This window comes from Cyprinus carpio, chromosome B5, assembly GCF_018340385.1.
Source record: "Cyprinus carpio isolate SPL01 chromosome B5, ASM1834038v1, whole genome shotgun sequence".
Classification (NCBI taxonomy): Eukaryota; Metazoa; Chordata; class Actinopteri; order Cypriniformes; family Cyprinidae; genus Cyprinus; species Cyprinus carpio.
The window spans coordinates 4,688,104-4,703,736 of record NC_056601.1 but is presented as its reverse complement, the minus strand read 5'-3'; the positions used below and the strand labels follow the sequence as shown (position 1 = coordinate 4,703,736).

Sequence of the window (15,633 nt, the reverse complement as noted above, 5' to 3'; positions counted from 1 at the left end):
ATTCCGTCATAACTGCAGAGACGACTGTTGCTGGGCAACAACATATCAGCTTTATTTGAGCACGGAGATGCAAACAGGGTTTACATTCAGACCACACGGTAATTATAAAGAATATACATTCTGTTATTTTTCTGTAGCCTATATATTATTGTGCACATGCGACTAGCCTATTATGAACACAACATGTTACAAGGACAGTTTATCAATACATATTTTGACTTGTCAACAGCATTTGTCTTGGGTAAGAACGCCATATTTAATTTTTTTCACGAAAGTAAACAAGGCTCTGGGGTGGATGTGCAGTACAGTTTGTTATTAACAAAAAAAGTCTAACTAAGAGAATTTTTAATGAAAAAAAAATGTAAATAGAACATTCATCCAATAAATACACAGTTAGAACAAATAAACGTTTTTCTCAATGGGTTGTAATGTTATGTATAAAAATATAATCAAGTTTTTCATGTCATGTTTTAATTTAATACCCTACATATAATAGTTTGGAGAATGGATGGATGAATTTGGATGTTATTTCAGCATCATTTCAATTAGTGAAAATAACTAATTTAACAGTTTTGGTTAACAATAACAACACTGATGGTATATACGTCGAAGGACTACGCTACAGCATCCCTCGTAACCTAATTTTTATTTAAAGAAAATTAAATATGGTGTCTTCCTTTAAAAACCCCTATTAAAGGCAATACTTGGAAAAACCAAGTCTAAAAGCTGGAGGCTGCTGGAATGTGTTTGAACGAGCAGATGTCTTTAAATGTGAATTTGTGTGCAGAAATAAAATCCTGTGACATAGAGGCACACATCTATTTAGTCGAGTTGGCTCGAGGCGAGTTACCATTACTCTCAGAGTCAATCTCTTGATCTGAAACAAGACCAAGGCCTGTGTGACACAGCTGTCTCTCAAGCCCTGTGATTCTTTGCTTCAGTCTGCTTTGAGTGACTGTGAACTCCCCGAGCAACCGTGCAAATCGTGCTTGCAGAACATCCAGCGAGCTCTCCAGACGTTCAACTTTCTATCAGTATCCATGACGAGCAGCCCTCCCTGTGCGGCGCTTTCATCCAGAAGCCCTTGCTTCCTCAGAATCTCCCTTCCACGCTCCTCCAGAACCTTCTGTGCATCTGGGTATTCGGTTACGGCCTCCATAAGGTCGTCCTTTGAAAGGCAGAAGAGGTCAGAGTAGCCGATGCTGCGAATGTTAGCTGTCCGGCGGTTTCCCATTTTACTGCCCTGAATGTTAAGAATGCTAATCTCTCCAAAGCAACCCCCAGCCGTTAGCAATGCAAACTGTGTCACTCCATCATCAGCAACAACTGCTAATTTTCCCTCTTTAATGATGTACATCTCTTTTCCAATGTCTCCTTTTCGGCAGATGTAGTCGCCAGGACTGTAAACTTGGGGGCGCAGCTTTAAAACCAGTTCTACTAACAGCCCGGCCTCGCAATCTTGAAAGATGCGCACTTTCTTTAGAGTAGATAAATGAACATTGATAGCAATTTCTGCACGTAGCTTGTCGGGAAGATTCTTTAAGACTTCCTGTTCATCCACTGCTTTCTGATTCGTCCACAGATAGTCGAACCATTTGATGACACGTGTCTCAAGATGGCGGCTGACTTTGCGGAAGTGCATGTAATGTTTAATAGCATCAATCCGTGCCTGGAACTCTGCCCGTGTGGCGTTCATATTGGAAATCATGGAACCCACGTTACCCACAATGGTGGCAAAAATCAGAACTCCAACAAGATAATCGAACACCACAAACACATATTCCTCGTCGCGTACGGGTGGTGGCATCTCACCGATGGTGGTGAGTGTCAGTGTGGACCAGTAGAAGCAGTATATGTAGCTCCGCCTCAGAGCTCCTTCCTCTGTGGATGAGATGTTGGGATAAACCCACTGATCTGAGCCAAAACCTAGAGACTTCGAGATGGCATAGAAGATGCAGGCATTCCAGTGGATAATAACCAGAATGTAGAGAACCAAGTTCCAGATGCGGAAGATGTTTGGGTAGTTGGTTCTCGTCTCCGTCCGATTAAAGAACTCGAACATACGAGAGAAGCGCAAGAGGCGGTTGAAGCGTAGCTGTGGTGTGTTGATGCCTAAGATGATGTACGCCAGGTCTGTGGGGAGGATGGAGATAACGTCCAGTTTGAACTGAAAGGTATGAATGTAGCTGTCTCTGAGTTTCGCCAAGTCCTTCACCAGAAGTCCTTGCTCCAGGTAACCTGGGAGGGCATAAAATGCTTTTTAAGAGGCAATGCCACAACACAAAGAATACCAAAATCAATCTGCAAGTTGGCCAGCCTTCAAGATGCTGTAAGCAATTTACATTAACTTACAGTGCATTCAGGCTAACATTTTTTACCTAACATGTGTTCCCTGGGAATCGAACGCGCAACCTTTTGCGCTGCTAACGCAATGCTCTATCCTTGAGCCACAGGAACACTAGACAATAGCAATAGACAATTTATTCAATAAATTGTCTGTTGTATAATAATAAACAAAAATGTCCATAAGATGAATCTTCATTTTCATGCCAAACACGAGCTAGCCCAACAAAAATGCAATTTGTTTTACATGACTTTGCCTGAATAGGAAAATGGACAACTTTGTAAATGCATAAAAAATTTTTAGAAGAGTGATCTCATGAAACAAACACTGAGTCAAATATTGTACTATTAGCCACATCTATGCTGCCATCACATGCTATCAGAATTATCGCAAATACGAGCAGGAATATATAACATCATATTTACTACTGGGAGATAATTTTGATACTTTAATCATGGTGGAGGGGACAACTATTGCTGCTGCGAAATAAGCATGTATTTGACCAAAATTCCAGAATCGTTGGCAATCTGACTATCTATAGCACGGTGAATGTTCACATGATTGTCAACCAGTGGGATATTATATTTTGTTATTTCTGACAACAAAGCACTTGAATGCGACAGGCCTATAATCATGATTTCATAAGTGGGAATTAACACATGAAGGCAGCATAATTTACATGAACTAGAGGCAACATACTGATTTTAAAAATATTGATTTGATGTGCAGCCTTTGATGTCAAGAACAAAATATTTGGGAAGGGTTATCTTTTAAAACTTAATTATTTTAAAATATTCAAAATTGTGACCCTGGACCACAAAACCAGTCTTAAGTGTAAATTTTTCAAAATTGAGATTTATACATCATCTGAAAGCTAAAATAAATAAGCCATTGATGTATGGTTTGTTAAGATATGACAGTATTTGGCAGAGATACAACTATTTGAAAATCTGGAATCTGAGGGTGCAAAAAAATCAAAATACTGAGAAAATCACCTTTGAAGTTGTACAAAATTCTTAGCAATGCATATTACTAATCAAAAATTAAGTTTTGATATATTTATGGTAGGAAATTTACAAAATATATTCATGGAACATGATATTTACTTAATATCCTAATGAATTTTGGCAAAAAAAAAAAAATCAATAATTTTGACCCATACAGTGTTTTGTTGGCTATTGCTACAAATATACCCCAGCAACTTAAGACTGGTTTTGTGGTCCAGGGTCACAATTAGTTAAAATGCAACTTATATAGTTAGCTGCATTTTATTTGTGTTCAGCACTGATTTTTCCTTGTATTCCTGTAGCTCATACAGTCCAGCATGGAGCTAGCAACACCAAGGTTATGGGTTCAATTCCCATTAACTGATCAAATGTATAACTGCAATTTATTACATTTCCTGGCCAATACAATGCAACACAACGTTTTGCAATGATAATATGAAGCCTGATTTCCTAAATAATGTTTTTGAAATGAGTTACTAAATTCACTAAATTAATCTAATTATTGGGATCATGTGTGGTATAAATCAGGAATTTTGAGTATGTGTGTATATATACCCGTCCTTAGCCGCATACATGAATCCAGTATGTAGACAGCGTCACACAAATAGTCAAACACCAGCCAGACAACAGGATTCTCAGTCTGCAGCTGATCAAAACATGCTCTGTACAAACAGAGGAAGAAGCAGAAAGAACATGAGAACCATAACTACTGTAAATAGATAATCAGCACATACACACATCTGTACAGTTAGTCAAGCAGGGGTCTCAGAGGGCTGTTCTGTTTGTGTAAGACTGACAGGCGTAACAAAAGAGCCTTGCAACATTTTAGCAATTAGTTACGCCAGAAAACAAACACGCCAACACAGGGGACTGTACTCTCTTAATGGTTTATTAAGTGCACATTAATAAAGTGTAATGATGAATATGTAAAGGAGAACGACTAGGTGAAAAGTCGCACCTTGCCACAAGCAGTACCCAGTTATAAAGCACAGCAGCAGCGATGAAGAACAGCCAGTAGTAGTAAATATCATCAGAGGGAGAAACTATAAATGTCTCCCATTGCTTCCTGTGAAACAACACAAATTTGTAATGCAAGTTATCAAATTTATTCAGACTATATGCAGATTATTTGCTTTTAATGTCCATCTGACATTGCATAAAAAAAGACAAATAAACAAAAGTGTATCTGTGTCATGACTGTAATATTACTTTGTGATTCCCTTAGTGTTTCCATTGGCATCTGGTTGGTTGTTGCTCCTTCGACTGGGTGGAGCTCGTACTTCAGGTCCCCGGAATCTCTCTAGAAAGGAATCGGGTCTCTCCTCCTCCTCTATCAGACTCCTGTGTGCCCAGTCTCTCAGAATCACCACCAGACTCACCAACCTGGCAACACGAGAGAGAAAGCTGTTATCCAGACATACGTGAGAATGTGTATGTGCATGTTTGTATGGATGCTGAACCTTGACAGGGCTCCTCTTCCTCTAAAGGAGTTTCTGGATGGTGCATCCTGAGGCTCTAGGGCAGCTACTCGCTGCAGCTCAGACGAGGTGTCATCACACGCAGACTGAGACCTGAGAGAATAACAGAAAGATGGAGACAGAACATGTAAGCAAGAAATGTGTTTACAGTTGATTTGCAATATACTGAGGATTCATATTCACACCATATTATATATTATCACGGATAACTCAATGAACTGTGTTAAATATGGCTATATTCACAGCATGTGTGGCTACATTTTGAAAATATTATTCAAAGTCAGTAAAACAAAGAAAAACAGCAGTAATGTACACTACCAATAAAAAGTTTGGGGGCAGTAAGATTTTGAATGTTTTTAAAAGAGGTCTCACTTTAAAAATACAGTAAAGCAGCAATATTGTGAAATATTATTACAATTTAAGATATTTTAAAATGTAATTTCATCTAATCATTCTAATATGCTGATTGGATGCTCAAAAAAACTTTTCTTATTATTATCAATGTTGATAACAGTTGATCTGCTTAATACAGAGTTCTGGCATGAAACTCTAGATGGCGCAGTCCAATAGGTCTAACTCAGTCTGACCTAATGACATCATTATCACATGGCACAGCTGATTGGTTCACTCCTATATCGGTAGCCAATGAGCTCGCTGCTCAACATTCAAATTTAGGACTAGTGCTTGCTGCAACAGTTGCAACTTGCTTCAGAAACCCTCCACCTTCCCCAGCTCCACCTGTATAGATCTGCTACGAGGTGCTTCATGTATGCAATATAGGGATTATTTCATGTATGTTGTATTTGCAGCAGCAAAATTTCCTACAGCAATATTTCCTACATGCTCACAGCATGACTTGCTTTCAGGAAAAAAACAAAAACATCTTACAGACCCCAACTCTAAAAACAAATGGTGCTAAACAGCACTAAAAGTGGTTCTTTGGCTGGTAATCATAAGGGAGCCACTTTAAGTGCTACATAGCACCTATATCTTTGAAGACTGTGCTATATAGCACCCTAACCACCCCAAAGAACCGCTAAAGAACCATTGCAGGTTCTATATATTTGCTATATGCCTATAGCACTTAAATTGGTTCCCTATGATTACGAGCCATAGAACCAGTAAGTGGTGCTATATAGCACCTCAACTATCACAAAGAACTGCTAAAGAACCAATTTTGTGTGTAGGAATGGTAGTGTTTTGTTACATCACATGAATTAGTCATAAATTAATGAGTTAAATGTTTATTTTAGTTATGTTAATATTCAGTTATGTCACATACTTAAATTATATCCTTATATAGATTGTAAAGTTAGAAGAATATTAGATGGCAGTGAAGATTAGATTGTATTGTAAAGTTAGTGGTTTAAAGTTTATGATACAAACAGCTCAATTTTGAGGTAAATGACAGCATATAAACAATGCTGTTGATAAAGTGTTGATAAAGTAAAAAAAAGTAGATTTTTGAAGCAGTTTTGTCCCATTATGACACTTCCTTCATGAGGACCACAAGCTAGGTCACCACCATGGTTTTACTATCATTGCAGAGATGGAAAAACAAGCCTACACACAGTCACTGACCTGCTGAGCACACTCTCTGCTCGGTCCTGCTCGTCCTCTTGAGTTTGCACAGAGAGTCGATGAGAGCAGGGAGATCCCTCAGCAGCCGACTGGCCCGTCATACTGTGCACACAACATACTTTACTTACAGCGGGTAAAATAAGTGTTGAACGTGTCACCATTTTTCTCAGTCAATATATTTCTAAAGGTGCTGTTGACTTGAAACTTTCACCAGATGTCGGTAACAACCCAAGTAATACATACATACAAAGAAAACAAAACAAATAAGTTTAGAAATTAAGTTATGTGTAATAAAATCGAATGACACAGGGAAAAAGTATTGAACACATGAAGAAAGGGAGGTGCAAAAAGGCATGGAAAGCCAAGACACCATCTGAAATCTATCAGTAATTAGAATGGAATCCTGCCCCTATAGTCAGTGGAAATTAATATTAGCTGGTTCAGTCCCAACAGCTACAGTACCAGGATGATGAAGATGAAACAAGGGTGTACATTTCAGCAAGACAATGATCCCAAACACAGCCAAGGAAACTCTCAATTGGTTTCAGAAAAAGAAAATAAAGCTGCTAGAATGGCCCAACCAATCACCTGACTTGAATCCAATAGAAAATCTATGAAAAGAACTAAAGATCAGAGTTCATAGACGAGGCACAGAGAACCTTCAAGATTTGAAGACTGTTTGTGTGGAAGAATGGGCCAAAATCACACCTGAGCAATGCATGCCACTAGTTTCTCATACAGGAGGCGTCTTGAAGATGTCATTACCAACAAAGGCTTTTCAGTAGTTCAATATTTTTTCCTTGTGTAATTCCATTTTATTAAACAAAACTTAATTTCTGAAATTATTATTTTTTTTTATTTGTATGTATGGATTACTTTGGTTGTTACTGACATCTGGTGAAAATCTCATGTCAGCAGCACCTTTAGAGATATATTTACTGGGAAAAATAGTGACATGTTCAATACTTATTTTACCTGCCATAGATTACAACTTTTATATAAAGTTAAATATATAAAACAATAATAATGAAACCAATGTTTATGTATTTTATGAACCGTTTTTTAAAAACATTATAGTCTTCAAAGGGATATTTTGAGTTAGCTAATTTTTGTGGACATCCCCAGTTGGGTCAAATTTTATCCCCAAAGGCGTAAGTGTGATCGCGTCACTGCATGTGCAATTACATTCCACTGACGCTCGCTAGATGTCAGCAGGACATGGCCCTTCAGACTTCTCAGGAGCGCATGGAGTCAGTGGTGAAGTGCAGAGGGACAGCAGATTCAGGGGAGTTACCAGCAAACACTTCTCACCTGGGAATGTGGTCACTATGACGATCACCTCAGCTTACCGTAAGATATAGACAGAACAGGGAGAGAGGCAGAGTGAGAGATTGAATAACTACTGCTTCAAAAGCGGACTGAGGAATGATCTCATGGTTAATGATGGAACAGCTTTAGGGACTGATGGATGGATGGATGGTGCCATGTCTAGATGAATGTTAACAATGTTTTTGCTAATTGTCTCATCATTAAAGAAACACAGAACACAGTGACACACAACTCTTCCCAGAGGACAAACACACAGAGCTAATGTCTCATGAGAAATCATGGTTGCTAACACAAGTTCTTAAGACACACACACACATACACACTCCTTGAGTTTTAGTTTTATCTTATGTACAGATTATTGTCCTTTTTAACCAAAACACTTTGGAAGTATTTATATTGATTATATATATATATATATAATTTTACTGAGCTAAAAAGACGTTGTTCTTAAAAGACACATTTCATGAATTAAATATTTGTTAATGAAAAAAGCAATTTGCCATACATATTAAGAATTTAAGAAAACATAAAATATCATTTTAATATAAAATATTATAAATACAGTGAAGAACACATACATTTTATAATATTATAAATTATTCAAATTAATGAACCGATGTTATATAATAAAAGAAAAATCTGTTTATGATAAATTGTGTGTATATAAACTCACGTATGAGAAATAAGAGTGAACTTTTTGCATATCTAAGACAAATTCCCTGACTCACCTTCAGCGGCTCCTCTTCTTTAGGATCCCAAAAAAACTGCGGAATGTTGGTCCATACTACATCCTGATGCTCAATCCTGATCTTCATACTAGAAAAGTACAGTTCTCTATTTATGTATTCTGTGTAAATAGAATAATACTATGATCGATCATACCATCTCACTTTCTCATCTCTAGCATGGAAGTCACTCTAGCAAAAGAGGTAGAGAGAGAGAAGGCTGGGTATGCAGGGGCAGGGCAAAAGAGAATGGGAGGAGAAAAAATTTGACTCTGAACAGCACACAGTTGCAAAATAGCATGGACAAGAGCTGTTTTCATTACTTCAAATTCCTCCATCTTGTAAAAACACTGCCAGGGTTTACCCTTGTTTTCTGTCTTTGTGTATTATTATGAAGTCTTTAAATTTTGCCTTGCACTTCTGTGACAGTTTTTTTCCATACTGGCTAAACACTTTCTGGCTCAGCCTGTTACAACGGTGACAGACAGGTGGGACGTTCGGACTGAATGCAATGATCACAGAAGAGGTGCAAATTTTAGATGCACCTTTGACAGACACAGAGATGAACTAAATGGATTAGATGAATTCACTGAAAGATGAATTAAATGATCTTGGAATTCCACAAATTAATGTAAAAATTCCTTTATACAGGTGCATCTCAATAAATTAGAATGTCATGGAAAAGTTCATTTATTTCAGTAATTCAACTCAAATTGTGAAACTTGTGTATTAAATAAATTCAATGCACATACGGAAGTAGTTTAAGTCTTTGGTTCTTTTAATTGTGATGATTTTGGCTCACATTTAACAAAAAATCAGCCAATCAGCTAATCAACTCAAAACACCTGCAGAGGTTTCCTGAGCCTTCAAAAATGGTCTCTCAGTTTGATTCACTAGGCTACACAATCATGGGGAAGACTGCTGGTCTGACAGTTGTCCAGAAGACAATCATTGACACCCTTCATAAGGAGGGTAAGCCACAAACATTCATTGCCAAAGAAGCTGGCTGTTCACAGAGTGCTGTATCCAAGCATGTTAACAAAAAGTTGAGAGGAAGGAAAAAGTGTGGAAGAAAAAGATGCATAACCAACCAAGAGAACCGCAGCCTTATGAGGACTGTCAAGCAAAATCAATTAAAGAATTTTTGAGTGAACTTCACAAGGAATGGACTGAGGCTGGGGTCAAGGCATTAAGAGCCACCACACACAGACGTGTCAAGGAATTTGGCTACAGTTGTCGTATTCCTCTTGTTAAGCCACTCCTGAACCACAGACAACGTCAGAGGAGTCTCACCTGGGCTAAAGAGAAGAAGAACTGAACTGTTGCCCAGTGGTCCAAAGTCCTCTTTTCAGATGAGAGCAAGTTTTGTATTTCACTTGTAAACCAAGGTCCTAGAGTCTGGAGGAAGAGTAGAGAAGCTCATAGCCCAAGTTGCTTGAAGTCCAGTGTTAAGTTTCCACAGTCTGTGATGATTTGGAGTGCAATGTCATCTGCTGGTGTTGGTCCATTGTGTTTTTTGAAAACCAAAGTCGCAGTGCAGTACCCGTTTACCAAGAAATTTTGGAGCACTTCATGCTGCCTTCTGCTGACCAGCTTTTTGAAGATGCTGATTTCATTTTCCAGCAGGATTTGGCAACTGCCCAAACTGCCAAAAGCACCAAAAGTTGGTTAAATGACCATGGTGTTGGTGTGCTTGACTGGCCAGCAAACTCACCAGACCTGAACCCCATAGAGAATCTATGGGGTATTGTCAAGAGAAAAATGGAGCCCCTACCAAGTATTGAGTACATGTACAGTAAATGAACATACTTTCCAGAAGGCCAATAATTCACTAAAAATTTTATTTTTTTATTGGTCTTATGAAGTATTCTAATTTGTTGAAATTGGTGGGTTTTTGTTAAATGTGAGCCAAAATCATCACAATTAAAAGAACCAAAGACTTAAACTACTTAAGTCTGCGTGCACTGAATTTATTTAATACACGAGTGTCACAATTTGAACTTTTCCACGACATTCTAATTTATTGAGATGCACCTGTATCTAAATATGCACCTATATCTAAATATATTTGTTACACAACAAAATTGCAAATACAACAACTTTTTACATTGATTAAAAATGTTTTAAATGTGTTTTCTTCTACAATAAATGTGTGCATATTTACAGGTGCATATTTACCCACACTAAATCAGGTAAGACTCCAATGGGAAATTATATTAATATTTTTTGTTTGGTTTCTGAGCAGCTCATTTCTCCTTGGACTCTAGATTCAGTGTACCAGAAACAGCTGCTCAGCCCTGCTAACTCTGAACCCAACGGACCCAATCAAAAATCATCAAAACCTATCCCTGTTCTAACCCCTTGAGCCCAATGGGCCAATGAAATCGCTACCCTGATGTGACTCAAGGCCCAACAGGCCAATCACAGTCAATGTACCAAGTCTGAAAACCAGTATCATCATAATATCAGAGAATTAGCATGTCAGCTGATTCCTTGTAAAAAAAAAAAAAAAAAGATTTCCCTAATAAATAGCTTAGAGTCATAAACAGAGAAATGGGTTTGCAAAATGTTTATTTATATACACACACAAATAGATATATATATATGTGTGTTGTCATTTGTGCCAGCTGATCGAGTAGTACATTGCCAAAAGCATTTTTTTTTTTTACATTTTGGATAAACCAAAATAAAATAAATGAACATAAAGATCAGTGTTTCTCTAAATACATAAGACATAAATAGTCTGATAAAGTGGGGATTTCACTGCTTTGGACAAAATGATGAGACTTTATTCAAATCATCATTTTGATCACATGCATTTTAAATGTCAAATTCCCACAATCCTTTGAAGCAGAGGCAAACCATGTGTGCAGCAGGAAGAAACAGAAGTCAGTTTTACTCTACATTTGTCTGACATCAAGACAAGCAGGTATTAAAAAATTAACGCAAATAAAACAAGCCTTATTACAAAGAAATGTATAATAGTCTTTAATTCAATTATTACTGACTGAGTTCAGAGCAGGACCCCAGAACTAACCAGGTGACCATGTGACATTTGTAATTTTGTCTAATTGAGTTCCCTGTGCGTTATTGTGAATAATGAAAGCTGCACACCCATCCTCAACTGCATAAAAAGAAAACTAAACAACTGAGGTCAATATTTCCAGGGGGATATGTTTCTTACAAAATTGCATATACACAATCTCTCTCTTTCACATACACATACACACACCCGGCTCTCCTTAAACCTGGTCCCTGAGTTTGGCCAGTCTCTGAGAGAGCTCGTCCTATAGTAACAAAGACAAATATAAAACCATAAGAGTACATATCTGACATGAGTTTGTCCGAATTTCTATATTCAAGCATGTGTGTGTTTATAATACCTGTTCTGCAGACGCTACGCTGGTTCCCACTGATCCTGTCTGACCTTGAGGAAGCTCCATATTGAGGTCCAGCCTAAACACACAAGTACAAACATTGGTTTTTATCTTAAAACTGAATATTGGTGGCTATTATCTCTTAAATCAATAACTGAATCATAGTCTGATATCCAAATTAGCATATTAGAGTGATTTCTGAAGGATCATGTGACACTCCAAGACTGGTGTAATGATGCTGAAAATTTGACATTTTAAACTGTATAAAAATAGAAAACAGTTATTCTACATTTTAATAATATTTCACAATATTATGTTTTTTTTTTAACTGTATTTCTGATCAAATGAATACAGTCTTAGTGAGCATAAAAAACTTTTCAAAAACATCAGACCTCACACTTTTGAATGGTAGTGTGTGCATTATCATATCTACTTTAAAAAAAATGAATCTCATCATTTGAAATGTTCTTACCCGGCCTCATCCGCCATTTCCATCATCAGAGCATCGACTTGACCCTAAAACACAGCACAGTGTCACAAAAGGCAAAACAACTACTATGTCAGTGTATATCTGACCTACAGTGAGGTCACTGTAGTAAGCGTGTGTATGTATCACCTGTGGTGTAGTGAGTGTTGTGGTGCTGCTCATTGTGTCCTCCATCTGAGCCGTCTGTACGTCCAGAGTTTCAAACTGATGCTCAAACTTATCCATTAGAGCTGAAATCTGGCAAATCAGAACACAGGGAATTAATACTGCCAGTCAAATCTAGACAAATCAGAATACCGCAGTTGTTTTTATGAGCTGCTCAATGAAAATACTTCATGAACAAAGAAGTCGTCGTCTCACCTTCTCAAGGTTCATGCTCTTCAGGGTTGCATCCATGCCCTTCACCACCCCAGCCATAGATTTGGTGACCTGGAGAATCAAAATCAAAAGTTAACCGTTAAATCTACTGGATAATTACTTGGGTATGTCTAGTTTAAAAAGAAAAAACAAGCAGTTAGTGTACCTTGTTCATGGTGACTGCTGTCTGTACACGCGCAGCCACTGCATCCACTCTTGCGCTCATTCTGAGGAAGTTCACTGATTGGTTTTTCTGGCGAATGGCGTTTTCCGCATGTATCCGGGCAACCTCCATATTGCCCTTCTGGACTGCCTAAGTTACACAGACATGAGCAGTGGTTCATTAGGACACCAGTCACCAAAGCAATACATTTTACATGCGGCAGAAAATGGATGGTTACTTTAATTCAGTGGATAGAGTGTTTAAATGCCATTCAGTGGAAAAGTATGTTTTGGTTTTGCTTACCTTCTTGACCTTGGCCTTCTCCGCTTTCTCTTCTTTGTCGCATTTCTTGGAACTCCGCTGAAGTTCTTTGGCTGCAAACTTGAGGTTAAACAAATTCTCTGAAGTCAAATGTCAAGGAAAGATTTCTTTTTTTAAAAGAACCGCAGTGTTCGTGTTATTATGTGATACCTTCAGCAGACTTTAAAGAGTATGCACATTACACACCTCAACACTGTAACAATGACATTATAAACAAACAATATACACCGTCTCGAAACTGAACTAACCAGTCTGACAAGCTGTTCAGCTAAATAACACACAGGCGGAGACATTACGTAATTCTACGTCACCTGGCGGAATTTTACGATGTTTTTGAAAGCGCTATTACCAAAATAATCACTTTTAACTATACAGACTGACATTAAAAAACAGTACGAGGAGCTCACGCCCTTTTTTAAATTTACGATTTAAATCGATAAACTACGCTACATACTAAAATCCATTAACCCTCCTGACGTGAAAAAATAATTTCGCAGATGCGTTGTTTGATATAACGGCTATATAATTTAACCCGACCTTTTGGTATATACTGAAATATTGCCAACACTAAGTTAAACCCATAAATAACTCTGAGTAAAAGTGATTATGGTTCCATCGACAAAGTGTATATCGGGCTCGACCGCTCCAGTCCGCGAGGATACTTTCCATGCTGGACATGATCCAGTTCTGCTGCTGGCTGGTGCTTCTTGAGAAAGTGTGACGATTAGACGGCAGTAGTTTTCAGTTCAGTCTTTGCCAAGCTCTTCGTGTGGATCACTAACTGTCCCCCTCTCTGTTTTTCTGAATTCACTTCCGGCTTCTCCAAACAACTAGAGTGATGTCACAGTCATGCGCTCAGGTCAGCGATCGCGGTGATGTCACGGCCAAAACAGAAAATAGTTCCATTTTTTTTTTTTTTAAATATATTTCATAATAATAATAAAACATCATAGTTTTATCTACATTCATGTCATTTTGGCTGGGAGATATCAGGCAGAGACTTATTATAGTTTTACATTTTTATTATAAAAAACAATCCAAAATGTGTAGAAAAAGGACACAAAAACGTTTATGACATATAACATCTTGACCATCTTCACTATTATTGTCACTGAACAGATCGCGGCTTTATCTCAATATGACAACAGATCCATGATACAAAAAAAAAAAAAAAAAAAAAAAAAAAAAAAAAAAAATAGAAGTGAGGAATGGAAAGTAAATGAATAGACAAAATGAACTCATCTAGTCAACTCCTTCTTAACAAAACAGAACCTGAGGAGGTTAATGCTGCTGTATCTTGTTCGGCTGGGAAAAACATCTTTCAAACAGGTGAGGACAAGCAGTTTAAGGGGTTGGATGGCGAGGGTGCTTTCCAACTTTCCAAAATAGTGCAATAAAGAGAAAAACAAAAGCGAGAAAGAGGGACAACACAGCAGAAGAGAAGAGAGAGAGAGAAAGAGAGATGTACCAATGTTTAAAAAAATTATTTTTGTACACAGCCTTTGACACCACAAACCAAACTCAGATTCAACTTATGATCTCTTCTATTTATAATGCTTAGTCTTCACCAGTGAAAACACATTACCATTTATTACATGATCACATGAGATGATTTTCAGAGAGGCTTTCTTGTTGTCTTCCTTGTTTAAAACATAACAGCCTTTCGGTCTTTCGTAATAATGGCGTAAAAAAATAATAATAAAAAATTAAATAAAAACCTTGTAAAAAGTAAAATAAAAAAAAAAGGTGAAATAACAAACAGTCTGTTGCTCTTCAGATAGCTTCAATTTACATTATATCTGAACCAATCAAGAGTCCAGGATTCAGACATCACCTCACATCTACCAATCAGCTGCCACATATACTTGACATAAAATGTGCAAACATTATCAATACTAATGTTCTCCTTACTGCGAGATAATGAATCAAAGTGTATCATACAAGAGTGGAAAAATATAAATATATTCTGTAAAAACAGTCTGAAGTGTTTTTGTATATTTGAACAAGAGGAGAAGGGAGAAGTGCATTTTCTCCTACATTTCCCATAATCCTCCTCGTGTCTGTGCTCAGATGGATGAGGATTACCATGAGTGATCTGGAAGTAGTTAATGCATCTCCGAGGTTGCACCTGCACCAAAATTGATTAAATTCTTGAACAGAGGTAAATGCATAACCTGATTGAATAGTAAAGTCAAGTCAATTGAATTACATGATAAACTTAAGTGTTCTCAATGACCCCCTGTGTAATAAAAAAAAGGGTACGAAAAGAATGCGAGATGGAGAACGTGAGAGGAGAGCAGCACCATCTTTCTGACAGACAGATTCCCTCAGAGGGAAAGAAGCCAGAAACCAAAAAGAATCAAAGCCAAACAGGAGGGAGGATGAACACAGAAAGAGGGGAGGAAAGTTGACCCTTCACCCGCTCTGGACCAGAATAAGGCAGAGGTGGCTGCTTAGTTGATAG

At 37.6% G+C, this 15,633-nt stretch overlaps 2 protein-coding genes across 2 annotated transcripts; both read right to left on the bottom strand.

Moving 5' to 3' along the window:
* Positions 1 to 34: 34 nt before the first annotated feature.
* Positions 35 to 6,650, bottom strand: LOC122137427 (cyclic nucleotide-gated cation channel-like). The gene is given in 7 exon segments (XM_042723744.1): positions 35 to 1,030; positions 1,033 to 2,238; positions 3,907 to 4,013; positions 4,310 to 4,417; positions 4,561 to 4,734; positions 4,812 to 4,922; positions 6,411 to 6,650. Coding segments are annotated over 7 exon segments (2,079 nt in total). The 5' UTR covers positions 6,572 to 6,650; the 3' UTR covers positions 35 to 818.
* A 4,368-nt stretch (positions 6,651 to 11,018) lies between these two features.
* Positions 11,019 to 14,005, bottom strand: LOC122137426 (charged multivesicular body protein 1b-like). The gene is made up of 8 exons (XM_042723743.1): positions 13,832 to 14,005; positions 13,152 to 13,249; positions 12,852 to 12,998; positions 12,689 to 12,757; positions 12,458 to 12,565; positions 12,314 to 12,357; positions 11,848 to 11,920; positions 11,019 to 11,751 (listed from the first exon to the last, which is right to left on the bottom strand). Exons 1-8 carry the CDS (start codon positions 13,845 to 13,847, stop codon positions 11,707 to 11,709), a joined length of 600 nt encoding a protein of 199 aa, XP_042579677.1. The 5' UTR covers positions 13,848 to 14,005; the 3' UTR covers positions 11,019 to 11,706.
* Between the last annotated feature and the right edge of the window lie 1,628 nt (positions 14,006 to 15,633).

Bases quoted from the DNA above. Each gene is read 5' to 3' on its own strand.
- LOC122137426 (XM_042723743.1), bottom strand. The intron at 12,999-13,151 runs GTAAGCAAAACC...TGTGTAACTTAG, and splicing joins AGAAGGCCAAGGTCAAGAAG to GCAGTCCAGAAGGGCAATAT. The intron at 11,752-11,847 runs GTATTATAAACA...TTGTTACTATAG, and splicing joins GCGTAGCGTCTGCAGAACAG to GACGAGCTCTCTCAGAGACT.